Below are 12,510 nucleotides of genomic sequence, written 5' to 3' on the forward strand. Positions count from 1 at the left end.
TAGCCTGCAGTACTGTACTCTAAGCACTGCGCCACCACAGCTCAAATATGGCTTTATTCTCAGAGTATCTCTGTGTTACAATACTGTTTAACTATGTGCAGCAATACATAAGACTCAGCCTTCCATCCTTTATAAGGTAGGTAAAATGAGGACCCAGCTTGTTGGGGGCAATTAAGTTGACTTTGTATATAATATACAAATGGATGAAGACTATTGCTTAACACATTGTAAGCCGCCCTGAATCTTCGGAGAAGGGCGGGATATAAATTCAAATAATTTAAAAAAAAAAAAGAATACATACCTTTGCACACTTACTGATGAGATTGACCACTCTGATATGTATGTTTGAAGCTGTATTGCATTGACTTGGCTCAGGCAGCCTTCTTTGACTATGTTCTTGTGTGCTCCCAGATATATTGAATATATGTGTGACATGATGGCGGATGAGCCCATTATTCCTCACAGCAAGCCAATCCTTATAAAGTCAATCATCATGACTCCAGTTCCTCTCTTCAGCAAGCAGCGCAATGGCTGTAGGCCTTTCTGTGAAGTTTATGTTGGAGATGAAAGAATAACCACTACCTCACAAGAATATGATAAAATGAAGTAAGTGGGATTACACTTGGTGATGTAGTGTAGGATGAGGAGGACATCCATTGGTGCCTTAGTATCTAACATAGCTTTATGGCTGACATAGTCAGTTAGAGTTGACTATCAGATGCAGGTACTAATTCATGCAATGTCTATTTTATTAGATGTTTTATTTGATTATTGTGCGGAAAGGCTCCCTCGATTGATTCATATTAAAAGCATCCCTTTCTTCAATTTATGAAGTAAAAGATTGTCGTGTCCCACTCCTCCGCTGACGGCCGGGTCAGGGAAATCCGAATCAGGCTTGCCTCTGCAGCTCTGCCAAAGTCCTAGCAAAGTCCTCAGAGCAGGCAGGAGACCAGAAAGTGACTTCAGCAAGATAAGTTCGACTTTGCCTGACTCAGAGGCTGCCAGAAAGCAGATCCTTTATATAGGCCATGGGGTGTGGCTCCATGACTCAGCACTCATTAAGGCCTGCCCCTCCCTTCCTTCTGTTGCCTCCGCCTATCCAGTCTTCTGATGTGAGGGTCACTCCAATCAGCAGCTGTTGGAAATAAACTTTCCTCAGGCTCACAAGCTGTGGAGGAGGGGGAGGGGTCTAGCTGCTTCGTTTGCCTGGGCATGGGCAGGGCTGGGGCCGGGGGATGCTCCCTCCTCTGCAGCCTGCTTGGGCATGGAGCCAGGGCTGGGACCGGGAGGTGCCCCCTCCTCTTCAGCTTGTCTGGGCATGGAGCCAGGACTGGGGCCGGGAGGCATACATTCCTCCGTGTTCGGGAGCAGATAAGAAGGCCCCGGCTGCTGTGAGAGCGGGCAAGACACAACAAAGATGAAGCATAAAGGGGATATAGAATAGAATAGAATAGAATAGAATAGAATTTTTTATTGGCCAAGTGTGATTGGACACACAAGGAATTTGTCTTGGTGCATATGCTCTCAGTGTACATAAAAGAAAAGATACGTTCATCAAGGTACGACATTTATAACACAATTGATGGTCAATATATCAATATAAATCAAAAGGATTGCCAGCAACAAGTTATAGTCATACAGTCATAAGTGGAAAGAGATTGGTGATGGGAACTATGAAACGATTAATAGTAGTGCAAATTCAGTAAATAGTCTGACAGTGTTGATGGAATTATTTGTTTAGGGGAAGAAGACGAGAAAGCCCAGAGTTTTTAAGGGTAGAAAGAAAAGGAGAAGTTTGCATTTTATCAAGGCTGGTGGACTGGCTTTGTTCACTGCCTTCCCCTGCTTTAGCCTGGAGGCTAAGCTGAACATTAGATGAAAAAGAGCCCAGAGGTGGTCAGTCTTTCAAGTTTTAGGTGTTCTTTTCAAGTAAAGGCAGATTTGTCTGAATTTTGTTCTCTTTGGAGTTCAGATATGTTAATCAGCCATTTCCATCATCCAGGGGTCATGCAGGCTGAGGGTTGATGGGAGTAACACATACGGAGGGCCATGTGATTTGAGAAAATTATCCTGCAGCATGGTATAAAATGGCTCTCAAAAAAGCCCCATTTAATCTTGGCATGTTTACAACTAGAATCCAGAGTTAGTAAGCAACAGGAAGTTGTAAATACCCGCTACGAATATTAATAAATACCTAATTTTAGAACAGGAGTCCCCTGAATTGTGCTTGTGCAAGGAATGTGTTGTGTTTTTGTGCTTTGTTGATCAGTTTGCAAGGTACTTAGCCAGACTTTCTTAGAAACAATTGGCCATATAATTTCGGAGTTCCCAAGATGGTTCATGATATGATTTTGGGTTGAGACAAAGTCTGTTATTTAATGACCACACCAGAATAAAAATCTGGCTAATCTTCATCCTTGTTCACATTTTCAAGGCAGGCAGGCCCATCCCAAAAGTCTAGCTTTGTCATAAATGTAGATAGACAAAAGTGGATTTGCTTTTACTAATCTTAGTTTATAATACTATAATACTTATAAAACTATAACTGTATGAGCAATCCTTAAATATTTGTGGTGAGCCAGTTTGGTGCAGTGGTTCTACCACGCTAGAAACCAGGAAACCAAGGGTTTTAGTCCCACTTTAAGGCATGAAGTCAGCCATTGGGTTAGTTCCCTTCTTTTAGCTTTAGGAAGAAAGCAATGGCAAACTACTTCCAAAAAACCTTGCTGAGAAAACTGGAGCAACAAATCTGGATAGTGTGTGACTTGAAGGCACACATATACACAGTTCAACTTCTAAGTAAAACTGAACTATATATTTTTAATGTATGACCATATATTTTAATAAACTAAAATGAATTAATTTTGACTTTGTACATCTATGGAAGTCAAAATCAAATTAGGGAGTATTAGTTTGACTTCTGTATGGTGTGCATGATTGCCCCTCAGTCCAGGTGCAAGAGAGCAGATGAATTGGAATATCTTCATCGGTATTTTAAAAAGGGAAGCAATGTGGAGCTCTTGCCTCATAATCAGAAGGTTGTGAGTTCAATCCTAGGTAGAGGCAGATGTAGGGTCTCTTGCTTGGGCAGGGGGTTGGACTAGATGACCTGCAAGGTCCCTTCCAACTCTGTTAATCTGAACTGATAAACTGGCAGAATGAATTACGATTGTATTCAGATCTTAAAATCATGGCTATGCTTCTCCTCCTTAGGGATTTCAAAATGGAAGATGGGAAAGCAGTCATCCCATTAGGCGTCACCGTCCAAGGAGATGTCCTCATTGTGATATATCATGCCAGATCCACTTTAGGTGGCAGACTCCAAGCCAAGGTAATAAGCTGGGAATTTCTGTGCTCATAAGTTCTGAAAACGTTGTTGGACACTTCAGGGGAGAGCTTTGTTCTTACCAGTTGATTGAATTCCCTCCCCCGCTTTTTTAATATCCTTATAAACGGGAAACCATTTCTCCATTTTCACTTTGCTGCTTTTCCTGAGTTCAACTGATTTTTCTAAACAAAGTTGTATAAGTAAAAATAAAAGAATTATTGGGCACATTACGCAACCGAAACAACTGCAGAAAGATGTCAAAAGTTAAAGTGAAATTTTAGAGTTAAGTGCTGCGGTTTGATATTTGAGAACCAGTTTTTTTTAAAAAAAAATTAAATGTTTAAAGAGAAATATAAATATGAATTTTCTGCAGATTGCTGCAGAAAATTCAGATTGTTCTGTATCTACAGTAATTGAAACACTTGAGATTTATTCACAGTAACACTTAGCTACTAATTCAGCTTATTTGTTAGCCAAGATAGTTCTGGCTGACTTCGATCCTAGCTGCTCTGAGCCTAGGGGAAAAAAAAAAAGACATGGCTTCAAGTGCTGTGAATAAATGTATTGACAGCAGGAAATCATTGGGATGCATGATAAACTGTTTCAGGGCCAAAGGCCTTTTAACACAAGATTGGCAGTCAGAAAACATAATGTAATGAAATGCTGAAGGTGGTTGGATGAGGATTTGTGTCTTCAGGGTATGTTGTTTCACTAGCACATCTTAATTCCTTTTTGTTGTTGTTGTTCCTTTTCAAGATGGCATCAATGAAGATGTTCCAGATCCAGTTTCATACAGGATTTGTACCTCGCAATGCCACTACTGTCAAATTTGCAAAGTATGTCTCTATAGGGAATGCTTCCCAGCATTTCTTGTACTTGAATTTATATTAGTTTTTTAAAAAAAACACAGGTAGCCCTCCACTTACAACAGTTTATTTAGTGACCATTCAAAATATGCAGCGGTGCTAAAAAAAAAAGGGACTTATGACCATTGCAGCATCCCCATGTCCTGTGATTAAAATTCAGGTGCTTGGCAACTGATTCATATTTATGACGGTTGCAGTGTCCTGGGGTCATGTGATCCCCTTTTGAGACCTCCTAACAAGCAGAGTTAACGGGGAAACCAGATTCGGGCTTTCTGTAGCAAAAAAGGACATAAAATGGGGCACAATTAACGTAACAATTATCTCGCTTAACAAACTTTAATGTTGGGCTCAGTTGTGGTCGTACGTTGAGGACTACCTGTAGCCAAACAGTAGCAGAGCTACTGATAAGATAAGAGGAAATCATTTGCATAACAGGGAGAGTTAAGGCTGGAAGTAAATAATACTGAGATCTAATTTTCAGCTCTTTTCTCTCATTCATATTATTTCTACTCCCCCCCCCCCCCGATGTGGTTTCAATATCATTGAACCCGATTACTCCAATTTTGCCCTTGTTAAGTGAGGATTAACAACTCTTGTTTGAAGATCTGATTTTTCTTCAACATTTAAGAGACAGGGTGGGGAAATCCTCTATTATTTTATGAAAAGCCAGGTTCTTTGTCCTATATTTCATCCTGATGGATTTTCATAAAGGACTAAAACGGCTAAAGTCACAATGTATGGGAGACTTGCCTCATGGAAGCAAATGAAGTTTGTTTTAAGGACTCTATCATCTTGCTTCAAGATTTTTCCCTCTGCAATTTCCTTTTAAAAAAGAGTAGTGCTTCTAATTAATGTAATCTTGCTACAGATACGATCTGGATGCCTGTGATATTCAAGAGAAGTATCCTGACTTGTTTCAAGTGAACCTAGAAGTAGAAGTAGAGCCACGAAATAAGCCCATCATGGAACGCGCTCCCTGGGATAACTTGAACATCAAAGGTCTAAATCCCAAGATCCTTTTTTCCAGCCGCGAAGAACAGCAAGAGATTTTATCGAAATTTGGTAAGGAAAAGAAAGAACGCCTGCTTAAACTCTCCATGATCTTCCTTTACTGGCTAAGATGCTGAGCTTGTCGATCAAAAAGATTGGCAGTTCAGCGGTTCGAATCCCTAGTGCCGCGTAATGGGATGAGCTCCCGTTACTTGTCCCAGCTTCTGCCAATCTAGCAGTTTGAAAGCGTGTTAAAAATGCAAGTAGAAAAATAAAGATCACCTTTGATGGGAAGGTAACTGCGTTCGGTGCGCCTTTGGTGTTTAGTCACGCTGGCCGCATGACCACGGAGATGTCTTCGGACAGCGCTGGCTCTTTGGCTTTGAAATGGAGATGAGCATCGCCCCCTAGAGTCGGGAACGACTAACATATTTTTCACTCTCTACTTAGTTTAGTTTAGTTTTAGTTTAGTTTATTTAGACTTTTATACCGCCCTTCTCCCGAAGAACTCAGGACGGTTCACAGCCAAAGTAAAAACAACACAATATATACAATAAAAACAATAATAAAAATCTTATTAGACATCAGGCCAGATTAAAACTATTAAAACATAAAAAACCCCAAATTAAATCAAAATCTTAAAAACTGCTAAAAATTTATTTTTAAAATTTCTATGCCAGTCCTGCGCGAATGAATAGGTAGGTCTTCAACTCGCGGCGAAAGGTCCGAAGGTCAGAAAGTTGTCGTAGTCCTGGGGGAAGTTCATTCCAGAGGGTGGGAGCCCCCACAGAGAAGGCCCTTCCCCTGGGGGCCGCCAGCTGACATTGTTTGGCAGACGGCACCCTGAGGAGTCCCTCTCTGTGAGAGCGCACGGGTCGGTGAGAGGCAATCGGTAGCAGTAGGCGGTCCCGTAAGTAACCCGGTCCTACTTGAGTAGCATTTTCTTCCTTTTTAAGCACTTAAAGAAAAAGCCAGTTCCAAAAGGGGCGGGGGCTTAAATAGGGTGTTTTTATATTCCTTGGGGTTTTAATGCTATTTTTTATCTCATAGGTAAGCCTGAACTGCCTAGGCAGCCGGGATCAACTGCCCAATACGAAGCAGAAGCCTCAACATCAGAAGCCTCTTCTGAAGGTCCACCTGTGGAGCCAGACTCTCCAGAGAGTGGCAGTGCGGAGGCAAACTTCTTTCATACACTCGACTGGCAAGGTAAAGGGAAAGGACCTGTTACTAGCAGAGGCTGTGTTGGTGCTTTTCGTTTTTTCCAAATTCCTCTTTTATCCTTCTCTTAGCCTCAAAGGTTCTCAGAGCAGCTTCTGGATGATTGATCTCACCCTTCCCTTATAATCTAAATTCAGGCAGGAGAGTGGGAGAGGGGGAGGGAGCAGGAAAAAGAGAGGGGGGGAAACCCTCCCCGCACCTCTGCTGAGTCCTTATTCTAACCAAGTCAGCATAAAAACCCCAAACTGGCCTTTAAACGTAGCTAATGGAAGAGCTCTGCTTTCTAGTGTGCCTTTTGTTTTATCCACACCTGCTTTGCGTCATCCATTACTGTTGCATAAAGAAAGCAAACAGTTTTTTGCTTCCTGGGTTCCTCTTGATTATGATGGATATGATTTTCTGAAGCTGTTTTTCTCAAAAATGTCCTTGGCCAAAAGTCCTCACTTAAGTTTCTTTTTCAAGATGGAGAGGCTTCCGCTGCTGGCCATTTCACTGTGCCTGACCATTTCCTTCTGTAGCCTTTGCAGAGGCAAAAAAAATGGTCCCTGGACTTGGTGTTGGTTGCACTAAGATGCTCTTCCTCAAACTGGGCAGTCTCAAAATGTGGGACTATAATTCCTCAGAATTCTCGGCAGTAATCATGCTAACTAGCAGATTCTAGGAGTTTGCACCCGTGTCAGAAACACCGAGGTACTTCTGAGTTGAAAGGACTAGCCAGTGAAATCACTGTTTCCCAGGGGATACCCAGTTGGGGGTTCCTTTCGTGTCCTCGGCAGGAGCTGGAGCAAAGGATGGGCGCTCATTCCACTGCATGGCATCACTTGGGTCTTGAATGCAGGCTTGCTAACCTCCAACCCAGCAACCTAACCACGCAAGCCACCAAATACCTGTCCTAGAAGTTGAAATCCACATTTCTGAAGGTTGTGCTAAGACTTGGCAGCCATGGCAATTTGAGGAGTGCTGCTTGGAGCATTACAAAAATGCCGCTTGGGGAAAGTGGTTGTTGACATATAAAGTTATATTCCTCTGAAGTCAGCCGTTTGAGTTCAGCAGGTGCCTTTGGATGAATTGTTATGTTGAGAAGAGAAGAGAATCCCATATGCTTTGCATTGAATTCTTCGGGGAAAGGCATATGAATATTAACAAACTTCTTCTTCTTCTTCTTTTTTTAAATAAACAGAAGGAAATCAATCTGAAGCTGCTCCTGAAGGTTCCTTTTCTCAAGAGAGTCTTGATCACATTGAGGAAGAGAAGGAGAATGAACCTTCCAATGAGGAATTCTCCGCATTCCCCGATGACGTTAGACTTTCTGAGGATAGAGAGATGCACCTCCTGGAACAGAAAGATGGCAAGCCCTTTTTTGAAGCTGGCTTTGATATACCAACTGCTCAGTCAGAAGAGGCTCCTGAAGAAGACAGCATTGACTTGCTTGGGCTGGATTCAGACGCTGCTCCTGAACTGCTCCAACCTCCGACGGAGATGAGGAGTTCTTCCAGCAATGCCGACTTGCTGAATGGACTCTTTGTTGGTAGCACTCCAGAAATTTCAGAAGATTCAACTGCAGACCTCCTGGGTGGAGGAGCAGACTTCTTTTTTGGTGGCCAGCCCCAGGCCTCAGCAAATTCCCAGAGCAACAGTTCCTCAGCAACAGCCGCTACCTCTTCTACAGGTAGGTACCTTGAGCTTCCTTTTCATTACAACTCTGGCTTGCAGAGCAGCTGAGTAAAGATAGACAACTTTTTGTTTCTTTTGTGCCAAATCTGTGATTAAGAGGGCAGGGCTTCTGAATGTCATCTGACAAGCCCTGCCTTTTCTGCTGTTCTTTTGTCCCTTCTAGAAAATTTCACACATACACATACACACACACACACGCACACCCCAATACCTTGTGAAAAGTTGTTTCTTCCATTAGTCTTTCCACGGAACCCAGTTTTGTTTTTGTTTTTAAAAAGAAAAATCTGCTCTAGAGTATAAAATGAAATGTTTCAATAGATGCTTGATCTTGAAAACCTCAGCTTTTTTAATTTGATCTTTTTAATGGTACAGTGGTACAGCCTTTTGTGTAATGGTACAGCCTTTTGTGTTTACATTACAACAAATCCTATATAAGTCTGTTAGGACTATGGAGAAGGAGAGAAATGAAAACAGATTATACTGATTATTAATATAGTGATTGTTTGGTTTGATCTATCAGTTGTTCCTGCTGTTATTACATCTTCTTACCTTACCTTAAAGACAAAGGCAGGAGCTGAAAAGCAAGAATGGTTAAAGTTTGATTTAATAGCTGAATCTTAAGAGGTGTGTACTTATAGTTTAATATCACCCAAGAATAATGGAATCAGTATTAGCTTTATTCTTGGGTAATATCAATGTTAGCCATTGCCAGTAGTCATTGTTTACCAACTGCCTTGTTTAGTCACCAAAGTTACAACAGTTTTTTTTTTAAAAAAAAACAGCTTTACAACCAACCCTTGCATTTATAACTATTGACAACATTTCACAGTTATGTGATGCTGTTGGATACGTTTGGGCACAGTTCTGCTTTTTGGAAGCTGGTTGTGAAGCCATTATGAAGCCATTTATGAGCTTCACAACCAGATTCCAAAAAAGCAGAATAGAAAATGCAGAAATGAAATCTTATGTCATAATCCTGAGATGTCTTGCTTAACAACCATGGTGACTCATTTAATGATGGATTTGCTTAAGGTCTGGGATGGCCACATGATTTTTCACTTAATGACCAACTTGCAAACTTTCAAAATCAGAAATTATTGATTTTGTTTAGGAAGTAAGAGTTTTATGCAACAATATTGGGTGGCATGGTGAATCAGTGGTTAAGATGCTGGGCTTGTCATTTGGAAAGCCAGTAGCCCAGGTTTAAGACCTGAGCGCCACGTGAAACGGTGAGCTCCTGTTACTTGCTCCAGCTCCTGCCTACCTAGCAGTTCAAAAGCATACAAATGCAAGTAGATAAGTGGGTACCACTTCAATGGGAAGGTAACAGCGCTCCGTGACGTCATGCTATCCACATGATCATAGAAATGTCTTCGGTCGGCGCTGGATCAAGTCCTTGAAATAGAGATGAGCACTGCCCCCTAGAGTCGGCAATGACTAATTGAATAAAATCTCAGGGACTCCTTTACCTTTATCTTTTTATTGGAAGCATAGGCCAGTGCTCATATTTTTTTCTATCCTGTTCCTATTAGTGTTCCAACTGGGTTCTGGCTGCTTGTTTTTTCCTATTTTAGGGATCATGGGCTATTTCCAAATGGAAAGAGATTACAGAACAGGGGCGTCTTATGGGTTAGCACTATGGCACAATGAAACCTCCATGTGAGCCCAAAATGCCACCTCTTTCATTCTTCATCAGGTTTAAAAGTATCTTACAATGGTAAAGTAGATTTCTGTGGAGTTTTGTGGCAAATTGTTTTAGTTAGTTTCAATCTGGCCCCTTCCAATGTGATGGGAAATCTGGTCCAACACATGTAGAGGGTGCCATGTTCTTGAAACTAATGATAGCATAACCCATTTATAAAATTCAAGCAGGGGTGTTAGCATTTTCACTGAACATTAAATGATTTGTTTAGAATTTGGCAACTGAAGAGCGCCTGTATGTCAAGAGAGACATTTAAGGCAGTCTCATCCGCCAAAGTCATTTGGTTCTTGATCAGTCTGTCTCCTTTCTGAATTCTCAATCACTGCACTTGCTCTTAGAATCTGACTGGAGAAAGATGTGATTAGTTGCACATTCTGAGAAACTATAAAAATGGTGTGTTCACCCTTGTGGTTTTCATTTTGTCTTGTATCTGCTGCAAAGTTTAGTCACCTTCTATATGCTCCCTCCCTCAAAATCTCAGCAGGATGTAAAATTAAGGATGGACTCTCCTAATGGCTGGGAAAACAGTGGGAACTTTCATTCAAACCTGATGAAGTTTGTGTGTAGGGTGGTTTTTACCTGTTGAGTTCCTGCCCTCTCAATCTGTTCTAAATGAAAGTTTCCCCTTGAGAAAGCAAGATTGTTCTAATGATTGCAATACATCTTGACATCAGATGAGGGCAACTGTTGTAATTGTTTGGAACAGGATTGCATGTTGGGTGTTTATGAAAAATGCCTCGTTTATTATTATATTCATTTGCTGATGTGTGATGATGAAAATGATCAGAGACGAGCAGGTTAATTTTGCTTGGAATGACGAGAGGTGGTTGGAGTGGGTTGCTAATCCGAGTAAGTTTGCTTGTTGTGTTCCCAACGAACGTTACCACATCTTAGTTTCTAGGAGCCTTGACTCTTAAAACCTTTAAGTGGCAAGGTGGAGCATCTGCCAGATTTCCCGCTGGCCACAGTGTGGCGTTCCCTGCTGGATATAAATACGGTTCCTGAGCAGTTGCAGTCAGTTTTTGTTTGACAGTAGGCAGTGAAATACCTTCAGGCTGGGAGCTGCTCTTCTGTTTATTTTTCTTTTCTTCCCTCCCCTTTTGTAGCTTCTTTTGAAAAAAAAAAATCAATAATGCCTTCCCTTCTGACTGGTACAGTATGACTTTTCTCCTTCTGTTCAGGTCACTAGGCCACAGGGCTTTATTATTATTATTTTTGTAAAGGAAGCCCTGTTAGGTTTTCTTCTGCGATGAGTTTTGTGCTGATTTCAGTTTGCCAGACGGCTTTCTTTTAGTATAAAACTTAGTTGGCTTTTTTGTGGGTTTCAGAGGTTGCGGCTTTTTTCTTTTTTTTTAATTGAGAGTCAAGAGACTTTAAAGAGCTGAACGGATACAGATTATCTGAGGCATTATTACAGAAGATCCTTGCTCCTTGTGATGATTAGAAATCCTTCTGTTATATAATAGCAATTAAGCTCTAATAATAGTCCAGGTTTGTGCAAAGCTCAGTCTTAACATCTAGAAAGAATTTATCCTTAATATGCCTTGTGTTGGCACTTCCTCAGGCTTGCTATATTTGCCAGAGCAGAATCTTAACATTTTGCTTGCCTTATTTCTGGAAGCATCTCAAGTAACACCAGCAATGTTGTGTTGTGTTTTGTTTTATCTTTAGCTGACCAGTTTGACCCATTCACAGTCAATGCAGAAAGTCCAACTCTTACCGGTCCTGATCTCTTTGGTGACTTTCTTAGTTCAAATGCACCAACTGTACCTGCTATGTTTCCTTCCACACACAGTGCACCGCCTCCTTCCTCTAGCACAGACTTCCTTAATTTGGGTAAGTGGATGTATCCCTTGGTTTCCTGCCTTCCTTCTCTCTTCCCTTTCTCCCCCCCACCCCCAAAAAAAATCACATGGCCTTGTTGAGTGAAACTTAGATTAGTTAAGTTGATTAGTGTCAAACAAGCGTTGTGATGGCACTGCTATGGACAAGCCTTCCGTTGTCGATATAAACTTGTAACTCCCAATATAATCTGGGGAATGTTTTGCAAACTGACGTTTTCTTTTACCGTCAGATTCTTTTGGGGTGCAAAGGCAGAGCTACATTGGGAAAATCATCCCATAGTATAAAATTTTAAAATATAAAAAGGCACTCAAGACAGTGGTGGGATTCAGCCAGTTCGCACCACTTCGGGAGAACCGGTTGTTAACTTTCTGAGCAGTTTGGTGAACTGGTTGTTGGAAGAAATCATTAGGGCAGAGAACCGGTTGTTAAAAATTTGAGTCCCACCACTGACTCAAGACTCTCATTTTGTCCAGCTGGCTGTCAGAAGGCAAAATCGGATATAGACATATATCCTTTCTGCCTCACCTGGTGTAATATGAAGTTACTTAAAGCCGTCTTTAAGTAACAGGCTTCATGGTTCTCGACATTCTGTTTCGTGTAACTTAGAAGTACTGTCATTTTGCCTTAAAAACTGGAGAGGGCAACCTTTCCACAACCCTTGTGCAAAAAGGGGGAAGGGTTGGTAAGTGCTTCAGGAATCACAGAGGGTCCACTTTTGCTTAAGACTAAAACTGTGGAAGAACTAAAGACCTGCTACAAAGTTTTTTATAGGCCCATTTCTGAAAGCCTTTGCCTCATCAATCATCCTTAAGGGGCTTCTGATTGGTGGTTAGCTATGAAACTTCTCAATAGCCAATAAGATGATGGAAAAGATGGAACAGACTTGT

General features: G+C 41.4%; 1 protein-coding gene across 4 annotated transcripts in view; it reads left to right on the top strand.

Annotated features, from left to right (window-relative positions):
• Nucleotides 1-12,510, top strand: part of GAK (cyclin G associated kinase) — an 84,332-nt gene that overhangs the window by 46,699 nt on the left and 25,123 nt on the right. For 2 of the 4 annotated variants that reach the window (XM_058166425.1, XM_058166426.1), the window contains exons 16-22: nucleotides 412-606; nucleotides 3,214-3,331; nucleotides 4,085-4,164; nucleotides 5,063-5,256; nucleotides 6,235-6,390; nucleotides 7,583-8,071; nucleotides 11,450-11,614. In XM_058166425.1, the coding sequence (XP_058022408.1) occupies nucleotides 412-606; nucleotides 3,214-3,331; nucleotides 4,085-4,164; nucleotides 5,063-5,256; nucleotides 6,235-6,390; nucleotides 7,583-8,071; nucleotides 11,450-11,614 (1,397 nt within the window). The remainder of the gene's footprint in view (nucleotides 1-411; nucleotides 607-3,213; nucleotides 3,332-4,084; nucleotides 4,165-5,062; nucleotides 5,257-6,234; nucleotides 6,391-7,582; nucleotides 8,072-11,449; nucleotides 11,615-12,510) is intronic. The other 2 variants (XM_058166428.1, XM_058166429.1) reach the window with 1 other exon arrangement.

Source organism: Ahaetulla prasina, chromosome 2, assembly GCF_028640845.1.
Source record: "Ahaetulla prasina isolate Xishuangbanna chromosome 2, ASM2864084v1, whole genome shotgun sequence".
Lineage (NCBI taxonomy): Eukaryota > Metazoa > Chordata > Lepidosauria > Squamata > Colubridae > Ahaetulla > Ahaetulla prasina.